This window comes from Hesperophylax consimilis, chromosome 18 (genome assembly GCF_061612785.1).
Source record: "Hesperophylax consimilis isolate HC1 chromosome 18, BYU_Hcon_1.0, whole genome shotgun sequence".
NCBI lineage: Eukaryota > Metazoa > Arthropoda > Insecta > Trichoptera > Limnephilidae > Hesperophylax > Hesperophylax consimilis.
This window is the reverse complement of record NC_142853.1, coordinates 8,802,248-8,823,996: the sequence shown is the minus strand read 5'-3', so window position 1 is coordinate 8,823,996 and position 21,749 is coordinate 8,802,248. Positions and strand designations below refer to the sequence as shown.

Below are 21,749 nucleotides of genomic sequence, written 5' to 3'. Positions count from 1 at the left end.
CAGCTGACCACGGAAAAGCGTTGAAATGGGCCCGCATACCGAACTAATCTGCTGACCTATAGTGCCACACTTTTCTCCTCAGCCTCTCATTGGTTGGTCTGAGGCTAACGGGGATTGATGTCGTCACTAGGCAGTGGTCGGATGATCCCAGAGGCGCTGTGACGTCAATCTTATAACCGTGTGGCACAGTAGTTAAGAATAGGTCTAACAGATTGGAGCGGTGAGTCTGGACATCAGGAACCCTTGTAGGCTCCTGAACTAATTGCTCTAATCCGTAGCAAATGGCAAAGGATTCCGCCTGTCGGCCAGCCGAGTCCGTTGGGCCTGAGAACTTCAACCATGGTTTGTTATGAACATTGAAGTCCCCCAGAAAAACAAACTCGGCCGAAGGGTAGCAGGGCAAGAGATCATCAATAGTATCGCTCAAATGTTTGAAGAGCTCGGAAGTGTCTGATTCGCTATGGTTCGGTGAGCGGTATAGAAATGCGTAGAATCTTGCCGTACTGGCAAGATTGACGCGCACCCACATTACGTCGAATCTGGAGTTTTCCAGACTCAATAGTCGCACACAGTTGACGTCAGCTCGACTATAGAGGCAGACTCCTCCTTTGAGTCGGAATTTGCTTGCGAGGGTAAAGCCCGGGCAGTCCAGATAGGAGGAGTCTGGCGGCCTTGTCTCTAGATCGTCGTTTCTTTGTCGTTCTCACATTTATTAATAATTAATAATTTGAACTCTTGACCGCTGTATGTCTCTCCTGAGGTAAGACTGTCCTATTAAAAGTCCTACCGGCCCCTCCGATGAGTATTCTCCACTCCTGCCAGTCTTGCGATACACGGCCTAACGCTACGGTGGTTGTTTTCACACTTAATCGTCTAAAGTTTCGACGCCCATTGTTAAAACCAGTAGTCGCCTAGGTAGGTGATTTTTGTGCAGCCTTGTTTTTGTGAAAAACAATCTCAAGGGCATGTATTGGGACTGCTAAAGAGTAAAGAGCGGACTGCTCCGATTGCGCCTGCATGGGGTCAGCCCTCCCTGTCTTTATATCTACAAAGTCAATATCTACCAACACTTGAACATTTGATTTGTGCATAGCCATTCCCAAAACGGTCCCACTTCCAGTGGGGTGCGGTGGAGACCTCAACGCCGTGTCTAGGCCCTGCGGAGACCCCTGCCCCATCACCTGTGAGAACAAGGACGCCGAGGGCCCCCTGATTTGTCCCGCCATCTGCTTTGTCGATGGATGTGGCTGCAAGACCGGATTTGTGAAGGACCTTAATGGAAAATGTATTCTGCCAGCTAACTGTCGTAAGTGATAATATTCTAAGGTTATTTGTATTTTGGCCCTGAAAACAATTATTAAAATTGAAGTCCTACTCCATTGTACTACTTCATCCTACTCCAATGTTTTCCCCCAAATATATATGTAGTAACTTATTTAACTTATCTCATACACTGTAAATCCCTATATATTATGTGTTACCAGGTTAATTCGGTAAATACCGAATATAATACATGCTAAAAGGTTACTTTTTGCAGAGAAAATTGAATTTTTTTGTTACTTAATTATGTACATTTCTTAAGGAATAATATGAACTAAACCTGTCAATTTATCTGTCCTGGAACGAAAAACTTTCCTATTTGGACAGGCAAAGCTTCCTAATATGTGATTTGTACTTTCTTTTGTATATATCTTTAAATAAACACAAAAATAAAAGTGAAGAAAGGCCGAGGACTGACGATTCTTCGATTTGACTAGATGGAAAATGTCAAAAAATTACTTGAATAATCAACAATAATCCACTTTGTTATTGTATTACGAGCCGTAATATAGTAACTTCTTAGTCTTCTTTCTTCCTGTCTTCTTAGACAGGAATAATGTTAGAATAGAATTAGAGTTCTCGATGCCATCGGGCAAGATGTCATTAATATGGCCATCGCAATGCCTGTTGCTTCTAGTCCAGCTAAGCCACTCGAAGAAACAGTCTTGACTCATGCTGGTCTCGTAAATAAATTTTATCTAGTGATTAAGTTCCAGAAGTTCTTCGCTTCTTCTGCAACGGTGTCTACCATAGAGGGTACCTCAGCTATTAAGTCTTTCGCTAGTATTGGCGGTGGTGATCCATCTACCAAGTTAATAATACGAGGTGGAGAGAGGCCTGTGCCGCCATCTCAGTCCACCATGTTATAAGTGAAATCAATATTTAGACTAATCTTCACTAAGAATCGGTATAGGTTATCAATAACAAAAATATACTGTGGATACATTGAAGCTTTTTCTATCGCTTGGTTTGATCAAAATTAAAATAAAATTGTTAATTACGTCATAAAAAATATAAGCGTAAACTACTAAATTTATTTCTTTTTCATGAGTTTACTATGAACTCGTATAAGGAACAACTTTTAAAAAATACTGCTTTATGGCTAAGTTTTTGCTACCACTTGACTAGATTTATTTTTTTTCATTGCTATTTAACTATTCACAAAATAAATAAAAACAAAATTGGCGTTTACGTCAACCATTTTTGGACTGAAAAATTATATTGATTTCTAGTATTTCTTCAGAAGACCGCGGAAAGCGGCAACGATCAGACGTCAGATCCGTGCCAGTTTTTTTAACGGTTTTTTCCGTGTTTGCATAACTTTGGGTAGCTGCATTTTTAGTTATCAAACCGTAAGGGTAAGCTTGTGTTTTTTCGGGACCAAAATATTATACCTTCTCAATACATCTATTTGAAATTCACTTTCGTTTTCTTGAAAGAATGTATCAATGAAGTGGATTCTTGGGAGTGGAAATTAACTCACTACCCGACATCCAATCGAGCTGAAACTCGAGAGATAGACTCGTTGTCGAAGACAATGCATTTTGGTTGCACACAAGTGGACATATACGCATTTATCTGAAATTGTATGATATTACAACAGTTAATATACGCAATAAATTTCGGTCCTATCAAATTGGGTTTTGACTAAGTTGTTAGCGTGGTTGACTCCAGTCCCCGGGGAGGAAAGTTTAATAATCATTAAAACCATTTTTATAAAATAAAAAAAATAAAACAGATGTATCACAGCGAAAACTTTTTTTTGTTTTTCCCAGTTTGATTTTTAAATCTCAAAATACTACTTGTTAATCAATAGTTTTATTCATTATTTATCTGAATTAAAGATTTATGTCTCATGGAAAAAAATGCATTTTCCATTTGTATTTAAATATTTTTTTTATAGGTCTATAATTCTTAGATAATTTCTAATATTGAAATTCGTTAAATTAAATTGCTTTTTTAAATTGCATTTGTTAAATGGTGTTTATAATGATTCTAGTGGGTTGAGGCAGACGTTGTTCTGCCACAGACCGCATTTATGAAGGGAAGTTATATTTTGGGTTTGTATTATTTTTGGATGAGAAATCTGATAAATAAAATTGTCGTTGAAAAAATATTTTTAGATCTCGACAACAGCGCCACATATCAGGTCTAAAAATATCCTATATTTCAAGCTGGAACCAACCATACACTTTCATTGAAATCGGTTGGGCGGTTTCAGAGATTAGCGTGTACGAACACAGTAACACGTGATTTTTATATACTAAGATTATGTAAGGTCTTCTTCTGCAGCACATCTTTTTATAAAAAAATACAACGAAAATATAATATAATAGTTATAGTAAAATATGTTTAACATTGGTATGACCGGTCAATGGCTTAGTTGGCATTGCGGCTGGGTCCCACCCTGGCGTCGTGAGTTCAATTTATCGCCTGGTTAAGTCCTTCATCGTGACACAAGCAACATTTTCCGGGTTTGTCAGGTTATTTGTAATTCGGGAAGTATTATAATTAACACTTCCGGAGGGAAGAGTAGTTTTACCTCTAACGCCGGTCCTATTTAAATGGAGAGATATGCATTGCCGTCCGATAATTTTATACTTATATTTTATAACAATTTGTTTGTAAGGGCTCCAACTTCCAACTATATGGATATGTATTTAATGAATTTGAACCAACTCTTCAACTTCTTTTCTTTTGTGTGTAAGAATATTTTATCAAAAGGGAAACTGTATATTAACCCTTAGAACGAGTAAGACATCCTCCCACTTGTTGTTTGTTTTGTAATGATTGTGAAAAAAAAAGTAAATATATACATTTGCTACAAATAAAACATCACTATATGACTAAACATTGACTTACACTTGTTATTTTTAATGATTATTATAAATACATAAAAAAAATTAAATACAGCTTTAAAAAAAAAACGGTGTAATTATATCAGTCAGTATCCTCGTAAGTTGGAGAATTATTGGCTGTTGAAAAAAAGTTGTTTAGTTGTCAAAAAAACTCCGGTATTATGCATCCACCAGTTGAAAAGGGTTTTAGCAAGCGTGCGGAAACATCAACGTATCAAGATCTTTCCGGGCGCTTCCTACCTATAGCAGGTTCTTAGTGCACGGAAAATGTATTATTTAACAATTCCTTGCCTCGCGCAGACAAGACATACAATCTGAGTTGCGTAATTATTATGATGAAAGGGGGAACAAAAATACTTTTGGCTTTCACATTCCTCTTAATTTTCACTTCCAGTCCTGTTCGGAGTATTCTCCACTCCTACCCGTCTCCCAATTTGCAATCGAGTTCCTCACAAGCCCAAGGCTGCGGTGTTTGCCTCCACCCTGTCCCGTCCATTCATCTATCCAGTGAATATTTACCAAGACTGTTTGATTTGTGTATAGCCGTTCCCACAACGACTCCAAAACCAGTGGGTTGCGACGGAGACCTCAATGCCGAGCAAAAACCCTGCGGAGACCCCTGCCCCATCACCTGCGAGAACAAGGACGCCGGGGGGCCACTGATTTGTCCTGCAATCTGCATCGTCGATGGATGTGGCTGCAAAACTGGATTTGTGAAGGACCTTAATGGAAAATGTATCCTGCCAGAAAACTGCCGTAAGTAATTAGAAATGCTCTTAGGTTATATATGTATTTTGGACCTAGATGATAGTTTTTTTTTTTAAATAAGCCATTTGCGCAGTCAGTCAGCATTTCATTTCATATTAGGATTTAATCTCCCCCTACAACTTAAAATAAACTTGTAAATGGACAATAAAAAAACTAATTAAATTTAACGACAATCTCAAAAGTCTTTGCTAGGACCTGGCACCGGCGCCTGTCGGGAAGTTACCATCGTATGGGATCCATCCAACTCTGCATACTAGTTGTATACTAGCCAGTCAGCCAAATTTGATCACCTTGAGAAGAAGGTTTATGCCTGGGGTAAGGCCAACCTGGTCAGTTTCAACGTCTCAAATATCTGATGTTGGCGAAGAGGAATATCAATAACTGTCTGGTGAAATTTGATGGAAGCACCCTCTCCGACAAAGACGCCATTGAAATGCTTGGAGTAAGAATATCAGACCAGCTTAAGTATCGGGGCTCTATCTAGATGCCCGAGTAAAACTGGCTTCCAAGAAATTGGGCATCTTGTATATGGCTAGCAGATTCTTTAGTAGTAACTACGTGCTAACCCTTGACAAATCTCAAGTACGTCCAACAATAATAGGGCTGGAGCCCAAGAACATTTGATTCTGTACAAAATTCTGGTCAAAAAAAAAGATTCAAAAAAGATTCTGGTCCGTCTGATTGACAATCCATTGTTAACAGACCATTTAACATGTTAACAGAACTGTTTTTCCTCCTTCATATCCGGGCCTATTTAGGACCTTAACCCGACTCGCAACGCTGCCCAACCGGGTGGCGACATAGCTCCCCTGCCTTTACACTGTACAGACAGGGGCGCGTGAGGTGTAACATAAAAAAGAGTTTTTACAGTACACATATTTATCAGCTACTGTTACCCACAATATTCCTGAAAAGCGATATTTCTTTGTAAAAAAAAATCAAACAGATTCGAAGACAACCTTTTTTCTGGCTCAAAACTAAGAACTCGATTTTTCACTTTCTTTTGTTCCATTATTCAAATAGTTTCAAAATGAGTAGTGCCTGGAATACAACACCGTGGGTCACTTTTATGATCTACATTGTTTTTAGGGCCGGCCCTACGCCGGCGCAATAAGAGCAGTCCGCTCCGGGCGCCGAATTGTCAATGCGCCAAGGCACTAACAAACACCTAACAAGATAACACATAACCCTTGAGATTATTTTTCACAAAAACGACGCTACGCAAAAATACAAATCATCCGAATATTATTGATTTTTTTATAGGTATATTTTTTTAAAATTATTTATTTATCATTACAAACAATACATGATTATAAACATACGTACTATTCCAGTTAACATTAGATATATAGAACAATAACAGAAAATGTGTATAACTGAACAGTAATTATAATTTTTTTTTCTTTCCTTTATTTGTATACAGTTTTTTACATACTTTTCGACTACCACACTAGACACATGTCCGTATTATGTAATAAAGATACAAAAATATTAGGTATATTTATGTTGGCTATCACCGGGATATTATAATTAGAGTGATCACCTAACTAAGCGTCTAATGCTGTTAACAAGGGGCGCCAAAACTTTACTCGCGTCAGGCGCCGTTTGGCTCAGGGCCGACCCTAATTATTGGATATGTAAGAACTATGTTTTCTAATGATTCTTGACCTGTAAGTTTTTGTCCCCAGCCAAACCCACGTGTGCGAAAAACGAGGTGTACAGCTCCTGTAAGAATCCGTGCCCAGAGACCTGTGAGCAATTTGTTGCAGGGGGGCCTCAGATCCTGTGCTTGCCGCCTTACCCGTGCCCCGGAGGCTGCGACTGTGCAAGTGGATACGTCAGGAATAAGGACAATGTCTGCGTACTGCCATCACAGTGTCGTGAGTGTTCACAAAATAATTGAATAGCTCATCAGAATTTAAAACAAAATCAAGAATCAGACAATTTTACATTGTTAATAGCTAATGTCCCTGACGTTGCTCTAGCTTTGCGAAAAGTTTTTCGAAATCAGATGTTGACAGTGCAAAACTACATCAAAATCGGAATAAGACTGTAGACTTATATTAAAAAATCCAGGAGAGGATTTAGTCTTAGACAATTTCTTTGTAAAACTTATGGGACTTAACTTATGGATTAAACTATATGGGACGTGTGGGATTGCACTTACCTCCGCACATCCTGGAATAAAAATTATTTTCATTAACCTTTTTCATAACGGTCATAAATATTAATTGCTGAAATGGTAATGAATACGTAATTGAATGGTGCAAAATTAATATTTTTATGAATACATAAAAAGGTGTTACAAAAAATATTATCATTGATATAATTAAAAATTATCTCTAATTTTTTATCTTTATTGTGCAGTGCAAATATTATTGTCATAAACAATGGTGAATACAATATTAACTAACAACATACTTAAATATCGCACGCTAAAACATGTCTAGACGATAAAATGAATTGAAATTTTTTAACATGAATGCTTTCCTGAACTTTCACTTACCTGAGGAATGACATTCCTGCCGTTTTTTTTTATTTAAAAAAACTTTTATACTCGTTGGTCGAAAACTTAAACGGCATCTTGAATATTTATTTAATAATTTTTTTTTTGAAGTCATATTTTATACTTCAACATTTTCATTTCTGTTTCGCATTTTTCGTGTCTACACATTAGATTTCGTAACACTTTCTTAAGAATTTGAACGACGGTGTGAAGGACCGTTAATTTGTTATTTGTAAATTAATGGTACATATTTTTTCGATTTTAAGCTTGTCCCGATCCAAACGCTGAATTTGTGAACTGCCCAAACCCCTGCCCTCCCACCTGCAAAAACCTGGCCACCTTCGGGAAGACTCCATGCGCCAAGATGTGCCTTGCAAAAGGATGCACCTGCAAGAAGGGATTCATCTTTGATACCAAGGGAAAATGCATCAAGCCCAACAAGTGCCCTAAGATCTGTACGTATCCCAATCGGAAAATAAACTTCTTAAAAATCTTGAAACTCTTTGTTTTGTTTTAGACTGATTTTGATAATTGTTACAAATCTTTGTTTTGGGTAAGTTCATTTGAGAAGACATACCCATTTATACTATACTATAACTTTCTCAAAATTAGCTGCACATTTACTAAATGGGCCACAATGTTAGTGCTATGCAATAAAAATATTATAAAATTAACATTTTCTAATTGTCTTTATTTCTTTTCAGGTACAAAATAGACACGAAACCGTTGGAAATCAGAAATGGAATCCAAGATCTTTTTTATCTAATGTTACCTACTATTCCTACCTATTATTGATGCTTACTTATAAGTTAATAATATGTATTAATGCTGATTACCGTCATATTTGCAATATTTTATTATTTCAAAATTGCACATTAAAAATTACTACTTTCAGAAGATAAATATGTTTCGTTTTATTTATTGGCTCGCCAACAGAATACATCACATAATTTACATTTACACATGGTTATAATGATGTCTCTAAGTATAGGTGAGCACATCATGATCTCTCAATATTCTTTGTGTAATAGTAATTGGTTAGTTACAGTAATAATAAATTTAATTACAAGAATGTCTATAAAAACGAGGAGGATCGAAATCAATTATTAGTAAGAAAGATACATACACACTTACAAATATATTATACATGTATATATACGCATACATGCACACTTATACATACATATATATGTTTTTTTTAAAAACCTAGATGAGTTTGTAGTAACACTAAACCTTCTTGAAACATTACCGGACCTCATTGTTTTAACAGAAGCGCACTTAAATATAAATAACGCTGACACACTGTACAGTATTCCGAATTACACATACTTTTCGTTAACTACCTATATTAATAAAACCAGTGGTATAGCGGTGTTCATTCTAAATAAATATAACAATGTCACTGTCACAGAAATTAAAATGCAATTAGCAAACTGTTTACAACTGAGTGTAAAAGTGAACGACATTATGTACCATATTATTGCCATCTACCGGACGCACGGATCGAATCCCACAAATTTCATTATAGAAATCGAAAAATTATTACTGAGTCAAAAAAGTACCTTTAATATTATTGTTGGTGACATTAACATTAATATCGGACACTGGGTACAAAGCAAAACGAAAGATGATTATATAAATGTAATGACTTCGCTAAACTATAAATCATATATAAATAATGCAACACGAAATATCAGCGGACAAATCCCTTCCTGTATCGATCACATATGGTGCAACTCAAATAACACTGAAAAAAACATGTCGATATTATGGAAAACTAGCATAACTGACCACTACACCTATATATTCGTTAACAACATAGACAAAAAAAGTACCAACCCCAACAAATCTGACAAAAAAAACAAGAAAAACAATATTTAAATATGGAAACTTTAGAAACAAATCTTAAGATGGAAACCTGGGCATCAAAAATTGAATCGGAAAATCCAAATACTTGTGCGGAAAATTCCGAAACTGTTTTCCTAAATCACATAAACCTTTCTACACAAATACTTATTTCTAAACACAGATTAATAAAACCACGGATAACCCATGGATTAGTGATTTCAATCAGAAATAAGGAAAAATACTATCACCAGTCTAAAAAATTCCCTAACCATGAAAAAATCGCTACTTTCTTCAAGAAATATCGAAACAAACTTACGCTTTTAATTAGACTGACTAAAGAAAAGTATTTTCATGATAAATTAAAAAATGCTGGTCAAGACAGCAAAGAGTTTTGGAAAATTATCAAAACAATAACCAACAAAAGCACAAAACAAAAATTTCCAAAATAAGTTACTCATCAAGGAATTAATTCTGACACAGAAAAAAACCCAAAACTTTGTGGTGATATCTTTAACGATTATTTTGTTAATGTCGGCGCTAATCTTGCTAGTAATATTATCCTATACAAAAAACAAACTCAACAACCAGAGCTAAACCCAACTTTTGAAGAAGGTTTCCACACATTTGCTTCAGTAACTGATAAAGAAGTTGAAAACGCTATAATTTAAAATTAAATTAAATTAATTTAAATTTAAACCCATTTTTTAGCTTCTGTTTTTTCACTCTTTTCTTTTATGACTTTTTAACTTTAATATATATGTTTTAACTTTACAAATTAATATTGTAATTTAAATAACAATTCGAATATGATTTTAAGTCCCTATAAATGCTGATTAATTTCAATCCATTTATTTTTCTAAGTAAGTAAAAAAAAAAAAAAACTGTTCTCCATAATGGTATTTTGTATTATTTGTAAAACATTTATGTACTACAGATATAATAACTATTTTATTTATATATGTACGTAAACTTTTAAATGTCACATAGTTAATGTAATAACACTAATAACAATGTATGTAAAAGCCCAATGGGCGTTTAAATAAATACATAAATAAATAAATAAATAAATAATAAGTCTACGAGGATCAGCGAGCCTGGCTACGACAACATAACTGTAAAAACATTAAAAACTGTACGTGAGATAATCAGCAAACCAATTGCTCATATAATAAATGTAAGTCTGAAGAAGGGCATATTCCCGAACATCTACTATTGTGACCCCTGTTTTTAAAACTGGTGACGAAAAAAACACTTCTAACTACCGTCCCATAGCACTCACATCAAATATAGCAAAAATCTATGAAAAAATTGTTAAAAAACAACTCAACAACTACATAAAAGATAAGAAGATAATGAGCCCAAACCAGTTCGGATTTAGGGACAATCTCAGCACACAGGATGCGATTGCTAAATTGACATCAACAATAATGCAAAAATTAGATAATGGAGAAAAGTGTCTTGGAATCTTCATTGATCTCCGCAAAGCATTTGATAGCATATCACACTCAAAACTCACTGAGAAACTAAAACAAATTGGATTGGACGGAATAGTACTATCATGGTTCCAAAGTTACCTAAAAGAGAGATTCCAATATGTCAAAATCAATAATACCCTTAGTGAACCCAAAACCTCATCTTTTCGCATACCGCAAGGAACTGTCATCGGTCCAATCCTTTTTATTATATATGTAAATCAAATGTTCACTCTTCCCATTGTTGGAGATATCATATCTTACGCAGACGACACTGTAGTTATCACAAAAGGAAAATCATGGGAGGAAATAATGAGGATAGCCAATATCAATATAAACATACTCAAAACATGGTTCGACCTAAACCTGTCGACCTGCCGACCTGTCTCTCACTAAATACCGAGAAAATATATTTCATCCCATTCTCTTTGCAGGAAAAAAATTTTGAAAACAATATTACCATTAAAATCCATTCATCACAATGTGAAAATAAAAAAGAATGCGGTAATGTAAATTGTTTACCAATAACATGCAAAAATAGTATAAAGTATCTGGGTATAATAGTAGATAGACACTTAAAATGGAACGAACAAGTCCAAAATACGGCAACCAGAGTAAGAAAACTTATTTACTTATTCATTAGATTGAGAAACATCCTTTCATATAATATGATTAAAATTATGTATGTTTCTCTTGCCCAATCCATATTACAATATGGTATAATCGGTTGGGGAGGGACTTTCAAAACTAACCTTTCACCTGAAGAAAAGGTTCAGAGGTTAATTTTGAAAGTCACCCTAAGAAAACCATCGTTATTTCCAACCACGGAGCTGTTTGACTCGTTTAGGGTTCTTAGCTTAAACAAAATGTTTAAAAAGAATGCACTGTTACAAATTCATAAAGACCATTTCAATTCAACAATTTCTACAAAAATAAGTTACCGATCTAGATCACGTGGTAACTTAGAAATTCCTAAATGTAGTACTAGTGCTGGTCAACACCATTATAATTATTAAGGTATAAAATTGTTTAATGCCCTTCCGGATAAAATTAAAACTGAAAAAAATTACAAAACTTTCAAATCACAAATCAAACAACTTTTAGATAAAGACAAGTTTTAATTTCATTGGATACATTTTTCAAATAATTGTTTATATGAACTCATTTGTAATTTTTATTAATTAAATTTTCCTAAATTCACGTAATGAATTTAGGAAAATTGATTAATGATTAATAACAAAAAAATATATATAAACAAATATTAATATTTAAAAAAAAAATACATATCCTCTAAAGTTATATTATCCGCTTCCTAATATGTGCTAATATGCGTTTATTGTTGTTGCATTTTATTAAGTACCCATTTCATACAAGATTGCCAGCTCGGTCTTTGAACAATTTACTACCAGTACTGTACCTACCTACTATTATTTCGTACCTAATAAGTACATTTTTATTTTTATATCTTATTTTTTCTAAGTTTAATAACTATTATATTATTTAAGTTATATTTTTTAGTTTGTAATTAAATTTCTTATTTTCTTAATTATATAATGTTATCAAATTGTTATGAAATATTATTTCATAAACTCAAGTAGGCTCAGGTAGGCTAATTTCAATAGGGTAATAAATTAATTATGATTCTTGAACAGGCAACTCAGAGATGAGCGGCCAGTAGAAAGGGAGGGGGGCGTTTCCGCACTCTTGTTATAGACCCGGCGGGACCCCGGTTCGGTAACGACAGTCGCAGAGATTATTAATTTAAAAACCGGATTACGGAATGTAATACAGTCAATCGTGAATCGATAGATTTTTACCCTGATGGGTTTGTTATTTTAAATATCCAACATGATATTGGAGTTATCGAGAAAGTGCGTGATTCACATTTTAAAACCATAACGGAGACATTTTGATCAGCATGTCGGTAGATCGAAATCGACAATTAATCGGAGCCATCTCTGGGTTGACCGTGGTCGCGGATATAAATCCATCATCCTGGGCCTTGTACAATGTACAGGCATGTTATTAATATTCTGGGCCGAGCCTTAGTTAATCTTGCCGAGCAAATCTTTGGGCGGATGTCGATTGGTGCCTAACACACGAGAGGGCCAGCGCGCAGCAGCAGAATATTCCGGAGGAGGGATGAGAGGCAGGGGCGTATAACTCTCGCATAACCTTGTAACCCTGATGGGAGGAGTTATCCTCAACCCAAATTCTTATAGACAAAGCTGTTGTGGCTGAAAGCTCAGATCTCATTGGCTCAGAGCAAAAATTGTATCTTGATCTCTCGCTCTCTACCGTAGCGACTCGTGTAACAGAAAGAGAAGCTAAGCATGTGTTATGCTCCGATAAAAAAATAACGGTAATTTCCAAGAGGCCATTTCGCAGATTGAAGTCAGTTGAAGGTTTTAGGGTAAATATTTTGAATTTTCTTTCACCCATCTAAAAATAATGTTGCGTGCTAGAATTCTTCAAGGTGATAAATTGATGCCGTGTTGTGTTAAAGATTGCTCAAACGGATTCGATAATCCAGTGCTAGGAAGAAGCAGCAAGAAATACTGTTTGTGTGTGCCATTTCGCGATTGAAATCAAAAATACGGTACTTTTGGGATTAAAAAATAATGCGTTGCCAACGCTTAATCTTCCAATCATCATAAAATATCCGGTCTATCTCCACCAATTGAAAGAAGGACCCGATCCCGTTGTTAAATACAAGTACTAACCTCTCGTTCTTTGATACAATGTTCATGATTCCTGAATGTACTTCATTGGCTAACAATTCGATTAATTTTCCTTTTCAGACCTATCCGTATTCCGACGCGATCTTATACCACGTATTAGGAGACTAAAATTGCCAAACAAAGCCACGATTACATCAAACAAGTTCATTTAAACCTCTCCAGAATTACATCATGTAAGTACCAGTATTTTCAATGATGTTTGCTGACGACAAAGCTGTGAAAATTATATGAAACCCTTGCAGGAGAACTTGAATAACTTCTAGTGCTATTTTGTGTATATATTCTTGTATTTTTGTGCAAGGTCAAATTAAATCCTATTAAGTTGTTGCAGTAAGACAGAAATCCTGGGTTCGATTCCTAGTTGAGACTGTTACTTTTTATTTTTTTGTGTCTTGTTCTGTTTCATGTTTTGTTTAGATATATTAGTATTATCTTCTACTTCAATGATAAATCAATGCTCAATACATCGGTTGTACTGACCCTGTTTTGTATTACTGTCCATTGTCTTTTTGAAAATAAAAAATATTTTGATGTGTGCATAGCTGTGGGTTTTTTTTATTTTCCTTTTCCTGCATTCCAGTATTTTTTATTATATAATTTTTTTGGGCTAGTGAATGAACGATGTTAGCTGGGTGCAGGTATATTGTCTATGTTTGCTCTTTTTTTAAATGACCTTGAGATTTCTTTATGATCCACCATATATTTACCTGTCTGGACCAAACGACCGTTTTATCTGTGGTCGTCTGTGGTTAAGGGGGTGACAAAATGGCGCCATACAAAAAGCCCGAAGATATCGATCTAGAGAGTGGTTTATTTATGATGAGACGCATCCGACTTGCCTCGGATCGCACCGATGCATTCCTCACCGTCATGGATTTCCCATTTTCAAGAATACCTAGCCAAGTTTAGATAGTCAGAGTAGCTCATAACACGGTCGATCTCAACTGAGTGTCTTAATTAAAATATTGGTATGATCAGACATTTAAATATATAATCAGTGTGCAATTTAAACAATTAAACTGTTTTATTTAATCATCACATCACCCTGTGACACAATAGCATGACAGCGGTGCCCACCGCCCGAGAGGTAAGTCTTTCATGATCCGAAAGGAGCTGGCGACGCGTCGGACAGACATAGCATGATAGAAATATCATGCTTTGGCGCTCTATTCATTAGAAAAGTTTGTCCGACGTGTCATTAACTTTAAACCAACATAATAAAATTTATCATCTAGTTTTATAGCTATTTGTTAATTTTTAGCTACATCAACTAGTGAAATTTTACAACCTATAAACCATAATGACTCACAACACTCCCCAACTTAAACACGAGAAATAATTTCTCAATTGAGTTGGCCAATTTTTTGTTAAAAATTTCTAATTTTTTCGCAATCAGCCTCGAAATATCTACATTTGTAAATTATTGTAATGTGTTTATATATTCAATAAAAAAAATATGTACACACATACATAGATCCATACAAACACATTCACATTTAAATACAAATACACGCATAAGCATATATGCATAGATGTGTACTCTGTACGCATATTGTATGCAAACATGTAAACACACATGCACTCACAAATACATATATTATGGAGCTTATGCATAAGTTGGTGATTGGCAAAGAAATTGAAACAATAAAATGGCTCTAAGTGAGGAGATCATCAGGTATAAGTATGTGTAAGTTCTTTCTGAAGGTATTAATTGAGTTTGAAATTATATCTAAGTCCAGAAGATTGCAGCATCTATTATACAATCGAGTCATTCTCAATGTTGGTTTGAAAAAACTTGTATTACTACGACAAGTATCTATCCAAAAAGTTTCTTGTAGATTTTGGTCTTATATTAAGGTTAATTTGATTAATAAAAGATGAATCATACACATTGTTAATAATTTTATATTAAATTATATACGCTATAAAAAGCTATTTTTGATGCAATTTTTTTTTTGCAGTGATGCAACCTGATACATTCATTTGCACGTTACTGAGGCACCTATTTTAAGAGAGTTTTTCCAAATCATTGTCCAAGTAGGTAGTTACCTACTGTAATGTAGTTAAAGGTCTGTTGAACAGAAGAGAACATCGTAAAACTTTATACAATATTGAAAAAAATGCTGAAATATTGTAGAAATAAGTAGAATATTGCAAAATTTACTAGAATATCGAGAAATTTGGTTCCCGTCGGCGCCATTTAATTTTACTCGGGAGATATTTTCAATTTGTATGGATATTTCAGGCGACTAATTATTGCTTATAATAATTTGGTATAACAATATTATTTGACTAATAACTTTGTAAATTGTCATGTTTATTTTATTAAGTTGTTACTTACTTATAATCATCACGATTTAAAGTCGTGCAAAATTATTCTATGTCGTGTAAATTAAAACTTTATTACAATATCTATATCTACTTAAACAATTTGCATACAAAAATGAAAAACTTTTTTTTTATTTAAAACCTATTTAGACTTAGATTACAGATTTTAGTCAAATCGACAACGCTGTATATATATATAATATATCTACTATTTATGTGCTATACATTTCTTCGTTTTGAAGATGTCGTATAAAAAAATATTATTTTAGGAAACAAGATAAAATTCTCTTTTATAAATTTATTTATTAAAACATGAAAAAAACACACTTTTGTTTAAGTCAAAGTCTAAGGGCGGCTTACACCATAAATTAAATTTGGTTTAAATATAATTTTAAACACATTATTTGATTTAAGTCGACTTGGCGTCTCAAAATTTAAGTCGTTAAGTGCGTTTAAAGAACTGTCAAAGTTAAATACCCAAAAGCGGCTGTTTAACCGAGTTAAACGTGTTTAGCCCTACTCATAAAGCAGTAATTTCAAAAAAAAATTAGGTGATCCCTTCGATTTCTGAGTGTGGTCAAAATCTCATTTTAATTTGTATTCACAATGAACATTTGGGATTTGTATTCTTAAGATCATGAAGAAATTATAAATAAATTATAATATAGTCAGAGAAGTAAACACAAGAACAAATTTAGGGTAAAATTCGGTTTATGGGAGTCACTCGAATAACCGAAATTGAACTTGATTTAGACTAATTTAGGGCTGGGGAATCCGAATCTGTAAGAATTAGGTGGGGGTCGGCACTATTAACTGAGTTATAGGGTTTTGAAATTTCGTACGCGATACATAGAAACCATGGTTTATTTATCATTTATGACATAAGAAAATCAAATTAGTGACGATTTATTAGTCTCACATATCAGAAGTGCCAACCAAAAAATAAAAAGTGTTGCCATATTATAATAATATTTTTTTACAAAATAGGTTAGGTTTTTAGTTTGGGTTAGAGTAGGCAGAAGAACATGGGAAAAAGGTATTAGAATTAAATCACAAACCAGTCTATACAAACCTAGCGTAGCCCACAAACTATTTGAAAACTGGGATGTAACTCTAAAGGGGACGCGAGCAGGCGTTATTAAAGGGGCAATTTTTTGTAACAGGAAATAACATGGAAAAAAGGTATTAGAATTAAATCACAAACCAGTCTATACAAACCTAGCGTAGCCCACAAACTATTTGAAAACTGGGATGTAACTCTAAAGGGGACGCGAGCAGGCGTTATTAAAGGGGAAATTTTTTGTAACAGGAAATAACATGGAAAAAAGGTATTAGAATCAAATCACAAACCAGTCTATACAAACCTAGCGTAGCCCACAAACTACTTGAAAACTGGGATATAACTCTAAAGGGGACGCGAGTGGGCGTTATTAAAGGATCATTTTTTTGTTATAGAAAATCACAGTTAGGTTAGGTTATATATATATATAAATTTAATATTTACAAGATTTTAAATAATAAACTACAAATCTGGCAAATGATATTTAATTTTCTGAATTTTCCATGCATTGATATTATTATTATATGGCAACACTTTTTATTTTTTGGCTGGCACTTCTGAAATGTGAGACTAATAAATAGTCACTAATTTGATTTTCTTATGTCATAATTGATAAATAAAACATGGTTCCTATGTATCGCGTACGAAATTTCAAAACCCTATAACTCAGTTAATAGTGCCGACCCCCACCTAATTCTTACAGATTCGGATTCCCCAGCCCTAAATTAGTCTAAATCAAGTTCAATTTCGGTTATTCGAGTGACTCCCATAAACCGATTTTTTTCCCAAATTTATTTGAAACACTCAGTGCCAAGAAGTTTCAAAGAAGATTTCGTCTCAGTGAAGAAATGACATCATTATTAGTGCAAGAAATTGAACCTCACTTAAAATTCATCACCAATAAAAACATCAGCGAGGTGCTCGTAACTTGGAGCTAACACTCCTTATCGAGGAGTACTTTGCAAGGTTGTAAACTTCTAATCATACCTACAGCATTCTTATAATACTTTAAAACAATATTATATGTAAAAGAAATAAAAAATAAAAACAAAATTACTCGGATAATTGTTTTATTTTTAATTCCAACAACAGAAGCTCTTTTTGTCTTATTTCATCATTATGTCTATTTGCTTTAACTTTTTCTTCATAAAATAAATGAAAACACTACCACACACAGAATCACAAAATATTTTGACACTTTAAGTAAAATGAAACATCGTAGCTGTTTTATTTACGCGTTAATGGCGGTAACCACGCGGTAACTGTTTTACCGACGCGTTAATGACGTTTAACTAAAATCGCCACCCAACTGCGTGGTGCAGGACGCAACTAAACGCATTTGTTAAATGTATTTAGGGTCTTAAATTCGTCTAGTTAAATAAGATTTAAGATAAAATGTGCGATAGTTGGTGCAAGTCGCCGTAAATGTCTAAAAGTTAAAGTCTAAATGTCAAAAAATTGTAGCGAATGCAAAATTTTGACAAAACATTCATTTTATTTAGGAAATCTGCAAGAAAACTGTCATCCCGCTTTTCATCTCGTTTCTACAGTAAAAATATTATAATAATTCTCAGAGAATAACAACAACAAAAAATGAGGTTTCCCAATCATTGCTGGCGCAATATAAAGTTTGACATCTCTCATTTATATTTAGCTACACATACAGGATGCAGCAAAACAGACGGTGCACTTTTGAAGGGCTGGTAAATCCAGTGAGGTGGTGGAAGTAACCTTGGATGGGTCTCACTGGGTCGGGAGGGTTATTCCGTTTTCAGTCATTACCATGGTTTGGTGTGGACAACACCAAGGCTTCGCCGTTCGCACGTTTCTTGAAAATGGCTCTTTCTTCTGACTTCTTCCCGTAGGGCTACCTGAAGGGAAATGTTTTAAACATCGGTCTACTCCCGAGAAAAAATCAAGGTACAATTTCGGAAATCAAAAAAAAAATGCGGCTGAAAACTTCAACAATCGCCTTCATCAATGTATCGCTGCTGCGGGGGAATCATATTTCTGATGACATCTTTATAACTTGCATAAAATGGCGTGATGTACCGAATAAAATAAAATAAACCCCATTTTTGTAGGTTGCGCCGTTTTTTTTTAATAGCCCTTCAAAACTTCACTGACTGTTTTGCCGCACCCTGTAGATAGATTTCTGGGCAGCATTTAAACATAGTGAAAAAAATTCCCCAACGAAAACGTTTCAACAACACTACAAAATTACACCCGCGGTACGTGCTATGGGCCTTATTAACAAACATGTTAAAAAATTTACACAACCGATAAACAAACAACAATTAATTTTTCGTAAAAATTAAAACACATTTATTAGTAAGAGGATGCGTATTGTAAAAAAAATTAATCAGTATCAAAAGCTGTACTGTGTTGCATATTATCCCACAATGCTTGCGATCCTATAATGAGGTCGTCTCTTGAAATGAAACATCATGTGTTTTACAAATATATCTAATTAATTACAGCATGATCAGAATAATTTTTGAATTTACGGCCGCGGCACGGTAACGGCAACGTCAGCTTAATTTTATGTTTTCGGTATGTTTAATTTTGCTGTCGATATTAACTCTTCTAGAATAACAATTACGTCAATATAATAAAATTTTAGAACACCCAATCTATGTACCGTAAAATAAAGCCACGTGAGTGAAGCAGCCGTGTATTAAAATATGCAATACGCGGGCGTGCACTGGACATACCAGCATTTGAATTTGCCTTATCAAATCTCTAAAATAAAGTGGAAATCTACCTACCGACTTTGCCCGAGCAGGTCTAGAAAATCGGTCTTTCCGTTTGGTTTTATTAATTATTTCTGATGAACGAATTACTAAATTCACAAATGTTTCTTGAGGGATCTCTCGGGAAGTTACTAATTCATCGTTTAAAAAATAATTTGGTGCTTACCGCTAATTTTGTAAGGTTGAAAAACGTTTTATAAAATTTTAAAACCGTTTTACATAAAATATTTTAATGGTTAGATCCTGTTTTTATTCATCTTAAATATATATATCTTGAATCCGTAGAGGTCCCTCTAGAAACATTTGAGATTTTAGTAATACGTTCCTCAGAAATAATTAAAATGTGACCATCAAGCAAGCCCCCGTTATTAGAGTCTTATATCGCTTTCCCGAAAATTTCAAATCCGGCCCTGACCACGCGATATTGTTTCAAACTATAAAAATCATAATTTTGCACGACTAATTTAATAATCGTTATTATAGGTACTATTTAATCGTTATTATAGGTACTATTTGAGCATTAAGCAAGCCCCCGTTATTAGAGTCTTAAATTGCTTTACCAAAAATTTCAAATCCGGCCCTGACCACGCGATATTGTTTCAAACTATAAAAATCATAATTTTGCACGACTAATTTAATAATCGTTATTATAAGTACTATTTAAAAAAATATGTACGTTTTGCCTAGTAGTGCAACCAAGCTCGTTTTGGGAGGAGTACCTACTCACTTTAGAAAATTGTTAGGTACCTACCTGATGATATAAATGATTTTTATAATGCATCCTTTCAAAATGGAAAAAATCTTACTAGTATTTTTAATTGTTTGCACATCTACATCTCTTGCAGAGACCGAACCAGGTACGTGAATGATTATGATTTAGTATCTACTATATGCACTATAACGTATATTTCCATAAAATCACTCAAAATTATATCGATTAGCCTTTGATGAAAAGTGGAAAATACGTAATAACGAGCTACTGTTCTTTTTATTGTTTTTTTTTTACCAATAACTACCTTTTTACTTAAATACCAGTATATCTATTTTGTATTGTCATAGTTTGTTTTACTTTATCGTTAGGCCTTGGGTTTGTCAGTGTGACGTCGCCAGTCACAAAAAGCTACGTTTTATCCCAACATGCACTTTATTTTGTATGGCGGCGTCGAGAGTTTAGACGTTTTTTATTCGTTTGACCACTTAAGATATTGAAGTTTTTTTAAACAGTTGACAACAGTTTTAAACTGTCAGCATCTCTTTACAACTGTTATTGTACTCTGCCAAATTCCAAAATTACATCCGTGACTGCACGTGATAAACAATTTCAATCTTCCAAAACCTGTGTGGCAAGGGCTTGTGTAAGGCTTGTAATTAGCTGTAATTTACGGCGCCTTCCCAAACCGTAAATTGTGTTCAGGAGATGGGAAATTGAAACGAGTGTCTGCACAATTGATTTGGTTTATTAGTGAGGACGAATTTTATAATTTACGCAGAGCGCGGTGACGGTGGCAGAAAGAAGGTAGCACTGGCGGTTGAATCGAACGCTAAAACGGGAATGAAGATTCCTCTTGTCATGCTCGCTTGCGTATAGCAGCGGATTAATTCGCGTTAGTATTGCCACTTGTGTAGGGAAATAAAGTAGTCCCACACCTGCATTACTACGAATGGTGTTACGTTATCAAACTTACCAGTAAGAAAAATGCTCCTTTATCACTTAGGTCAACTGCATTTTGTTACGGGGATCATTTAAAAGCAAGTACAATAGTTTAATTAAGATGATCTAATAAATGTTTGCTACAAATTTAACTTTTATTGTTCTTGTAAGTTTGATTATACCTTGGTGTTGCAGCTGCATACTTTCATTTAAAATTTTAATGATAGTTTCTAGAATTTTTCCCTTGGGGAACCAAATAATAATGATAATATTAAATACATAATTATGAAAGCAGATTACCATATTCGTTTTATTGTGTTACTAGCTGTACCCCGCCACGCGTTGCTGTGCGTCAGTCTGTCTGTGCATATAGAGAAACAATAACGCGTGTTGCTTTTACATCCAACAGATAGCGCATTTTTTAACAAACAGTATGTTTTTCCT

At 34.4% G+C, this 21,749-nt stretch overlaps 1 protein-coding gene across 1 annotated transcript in view; it reads left to right on the top strand.

The window, feature by feature from the left end:
* The window catches only part of LOC149415312 (zonadhesin-like), a 39,781-nt gene that overhangs the window by 4,431 nt on the left and 13,601 nt on the right, over positions 1-21,749 (top strand). Inside the window, exons 2-6 of the mRNA XM_089642845.1 lie at positions 1,094-1,306; positions 4,722-4,934; positions 6,635-6,826; positions 7,719-7,911; positions 20,444-20,511. Coding sequence (XP_089498971.1) covers positions 1,094-1,306; positions 4,722-4,934; positions 6,635-6,826; positions 7,719-7,911; positions 20,444-20,511 — 879 coding nt within the window. The remainder of the gene's footprint in view (positions 1-1,093; positions 1,307-4,721; positions 4,935-6,634; positions 6,827-7,718; positions 7,912-20,443; positions 20,512-21,749) is intronic.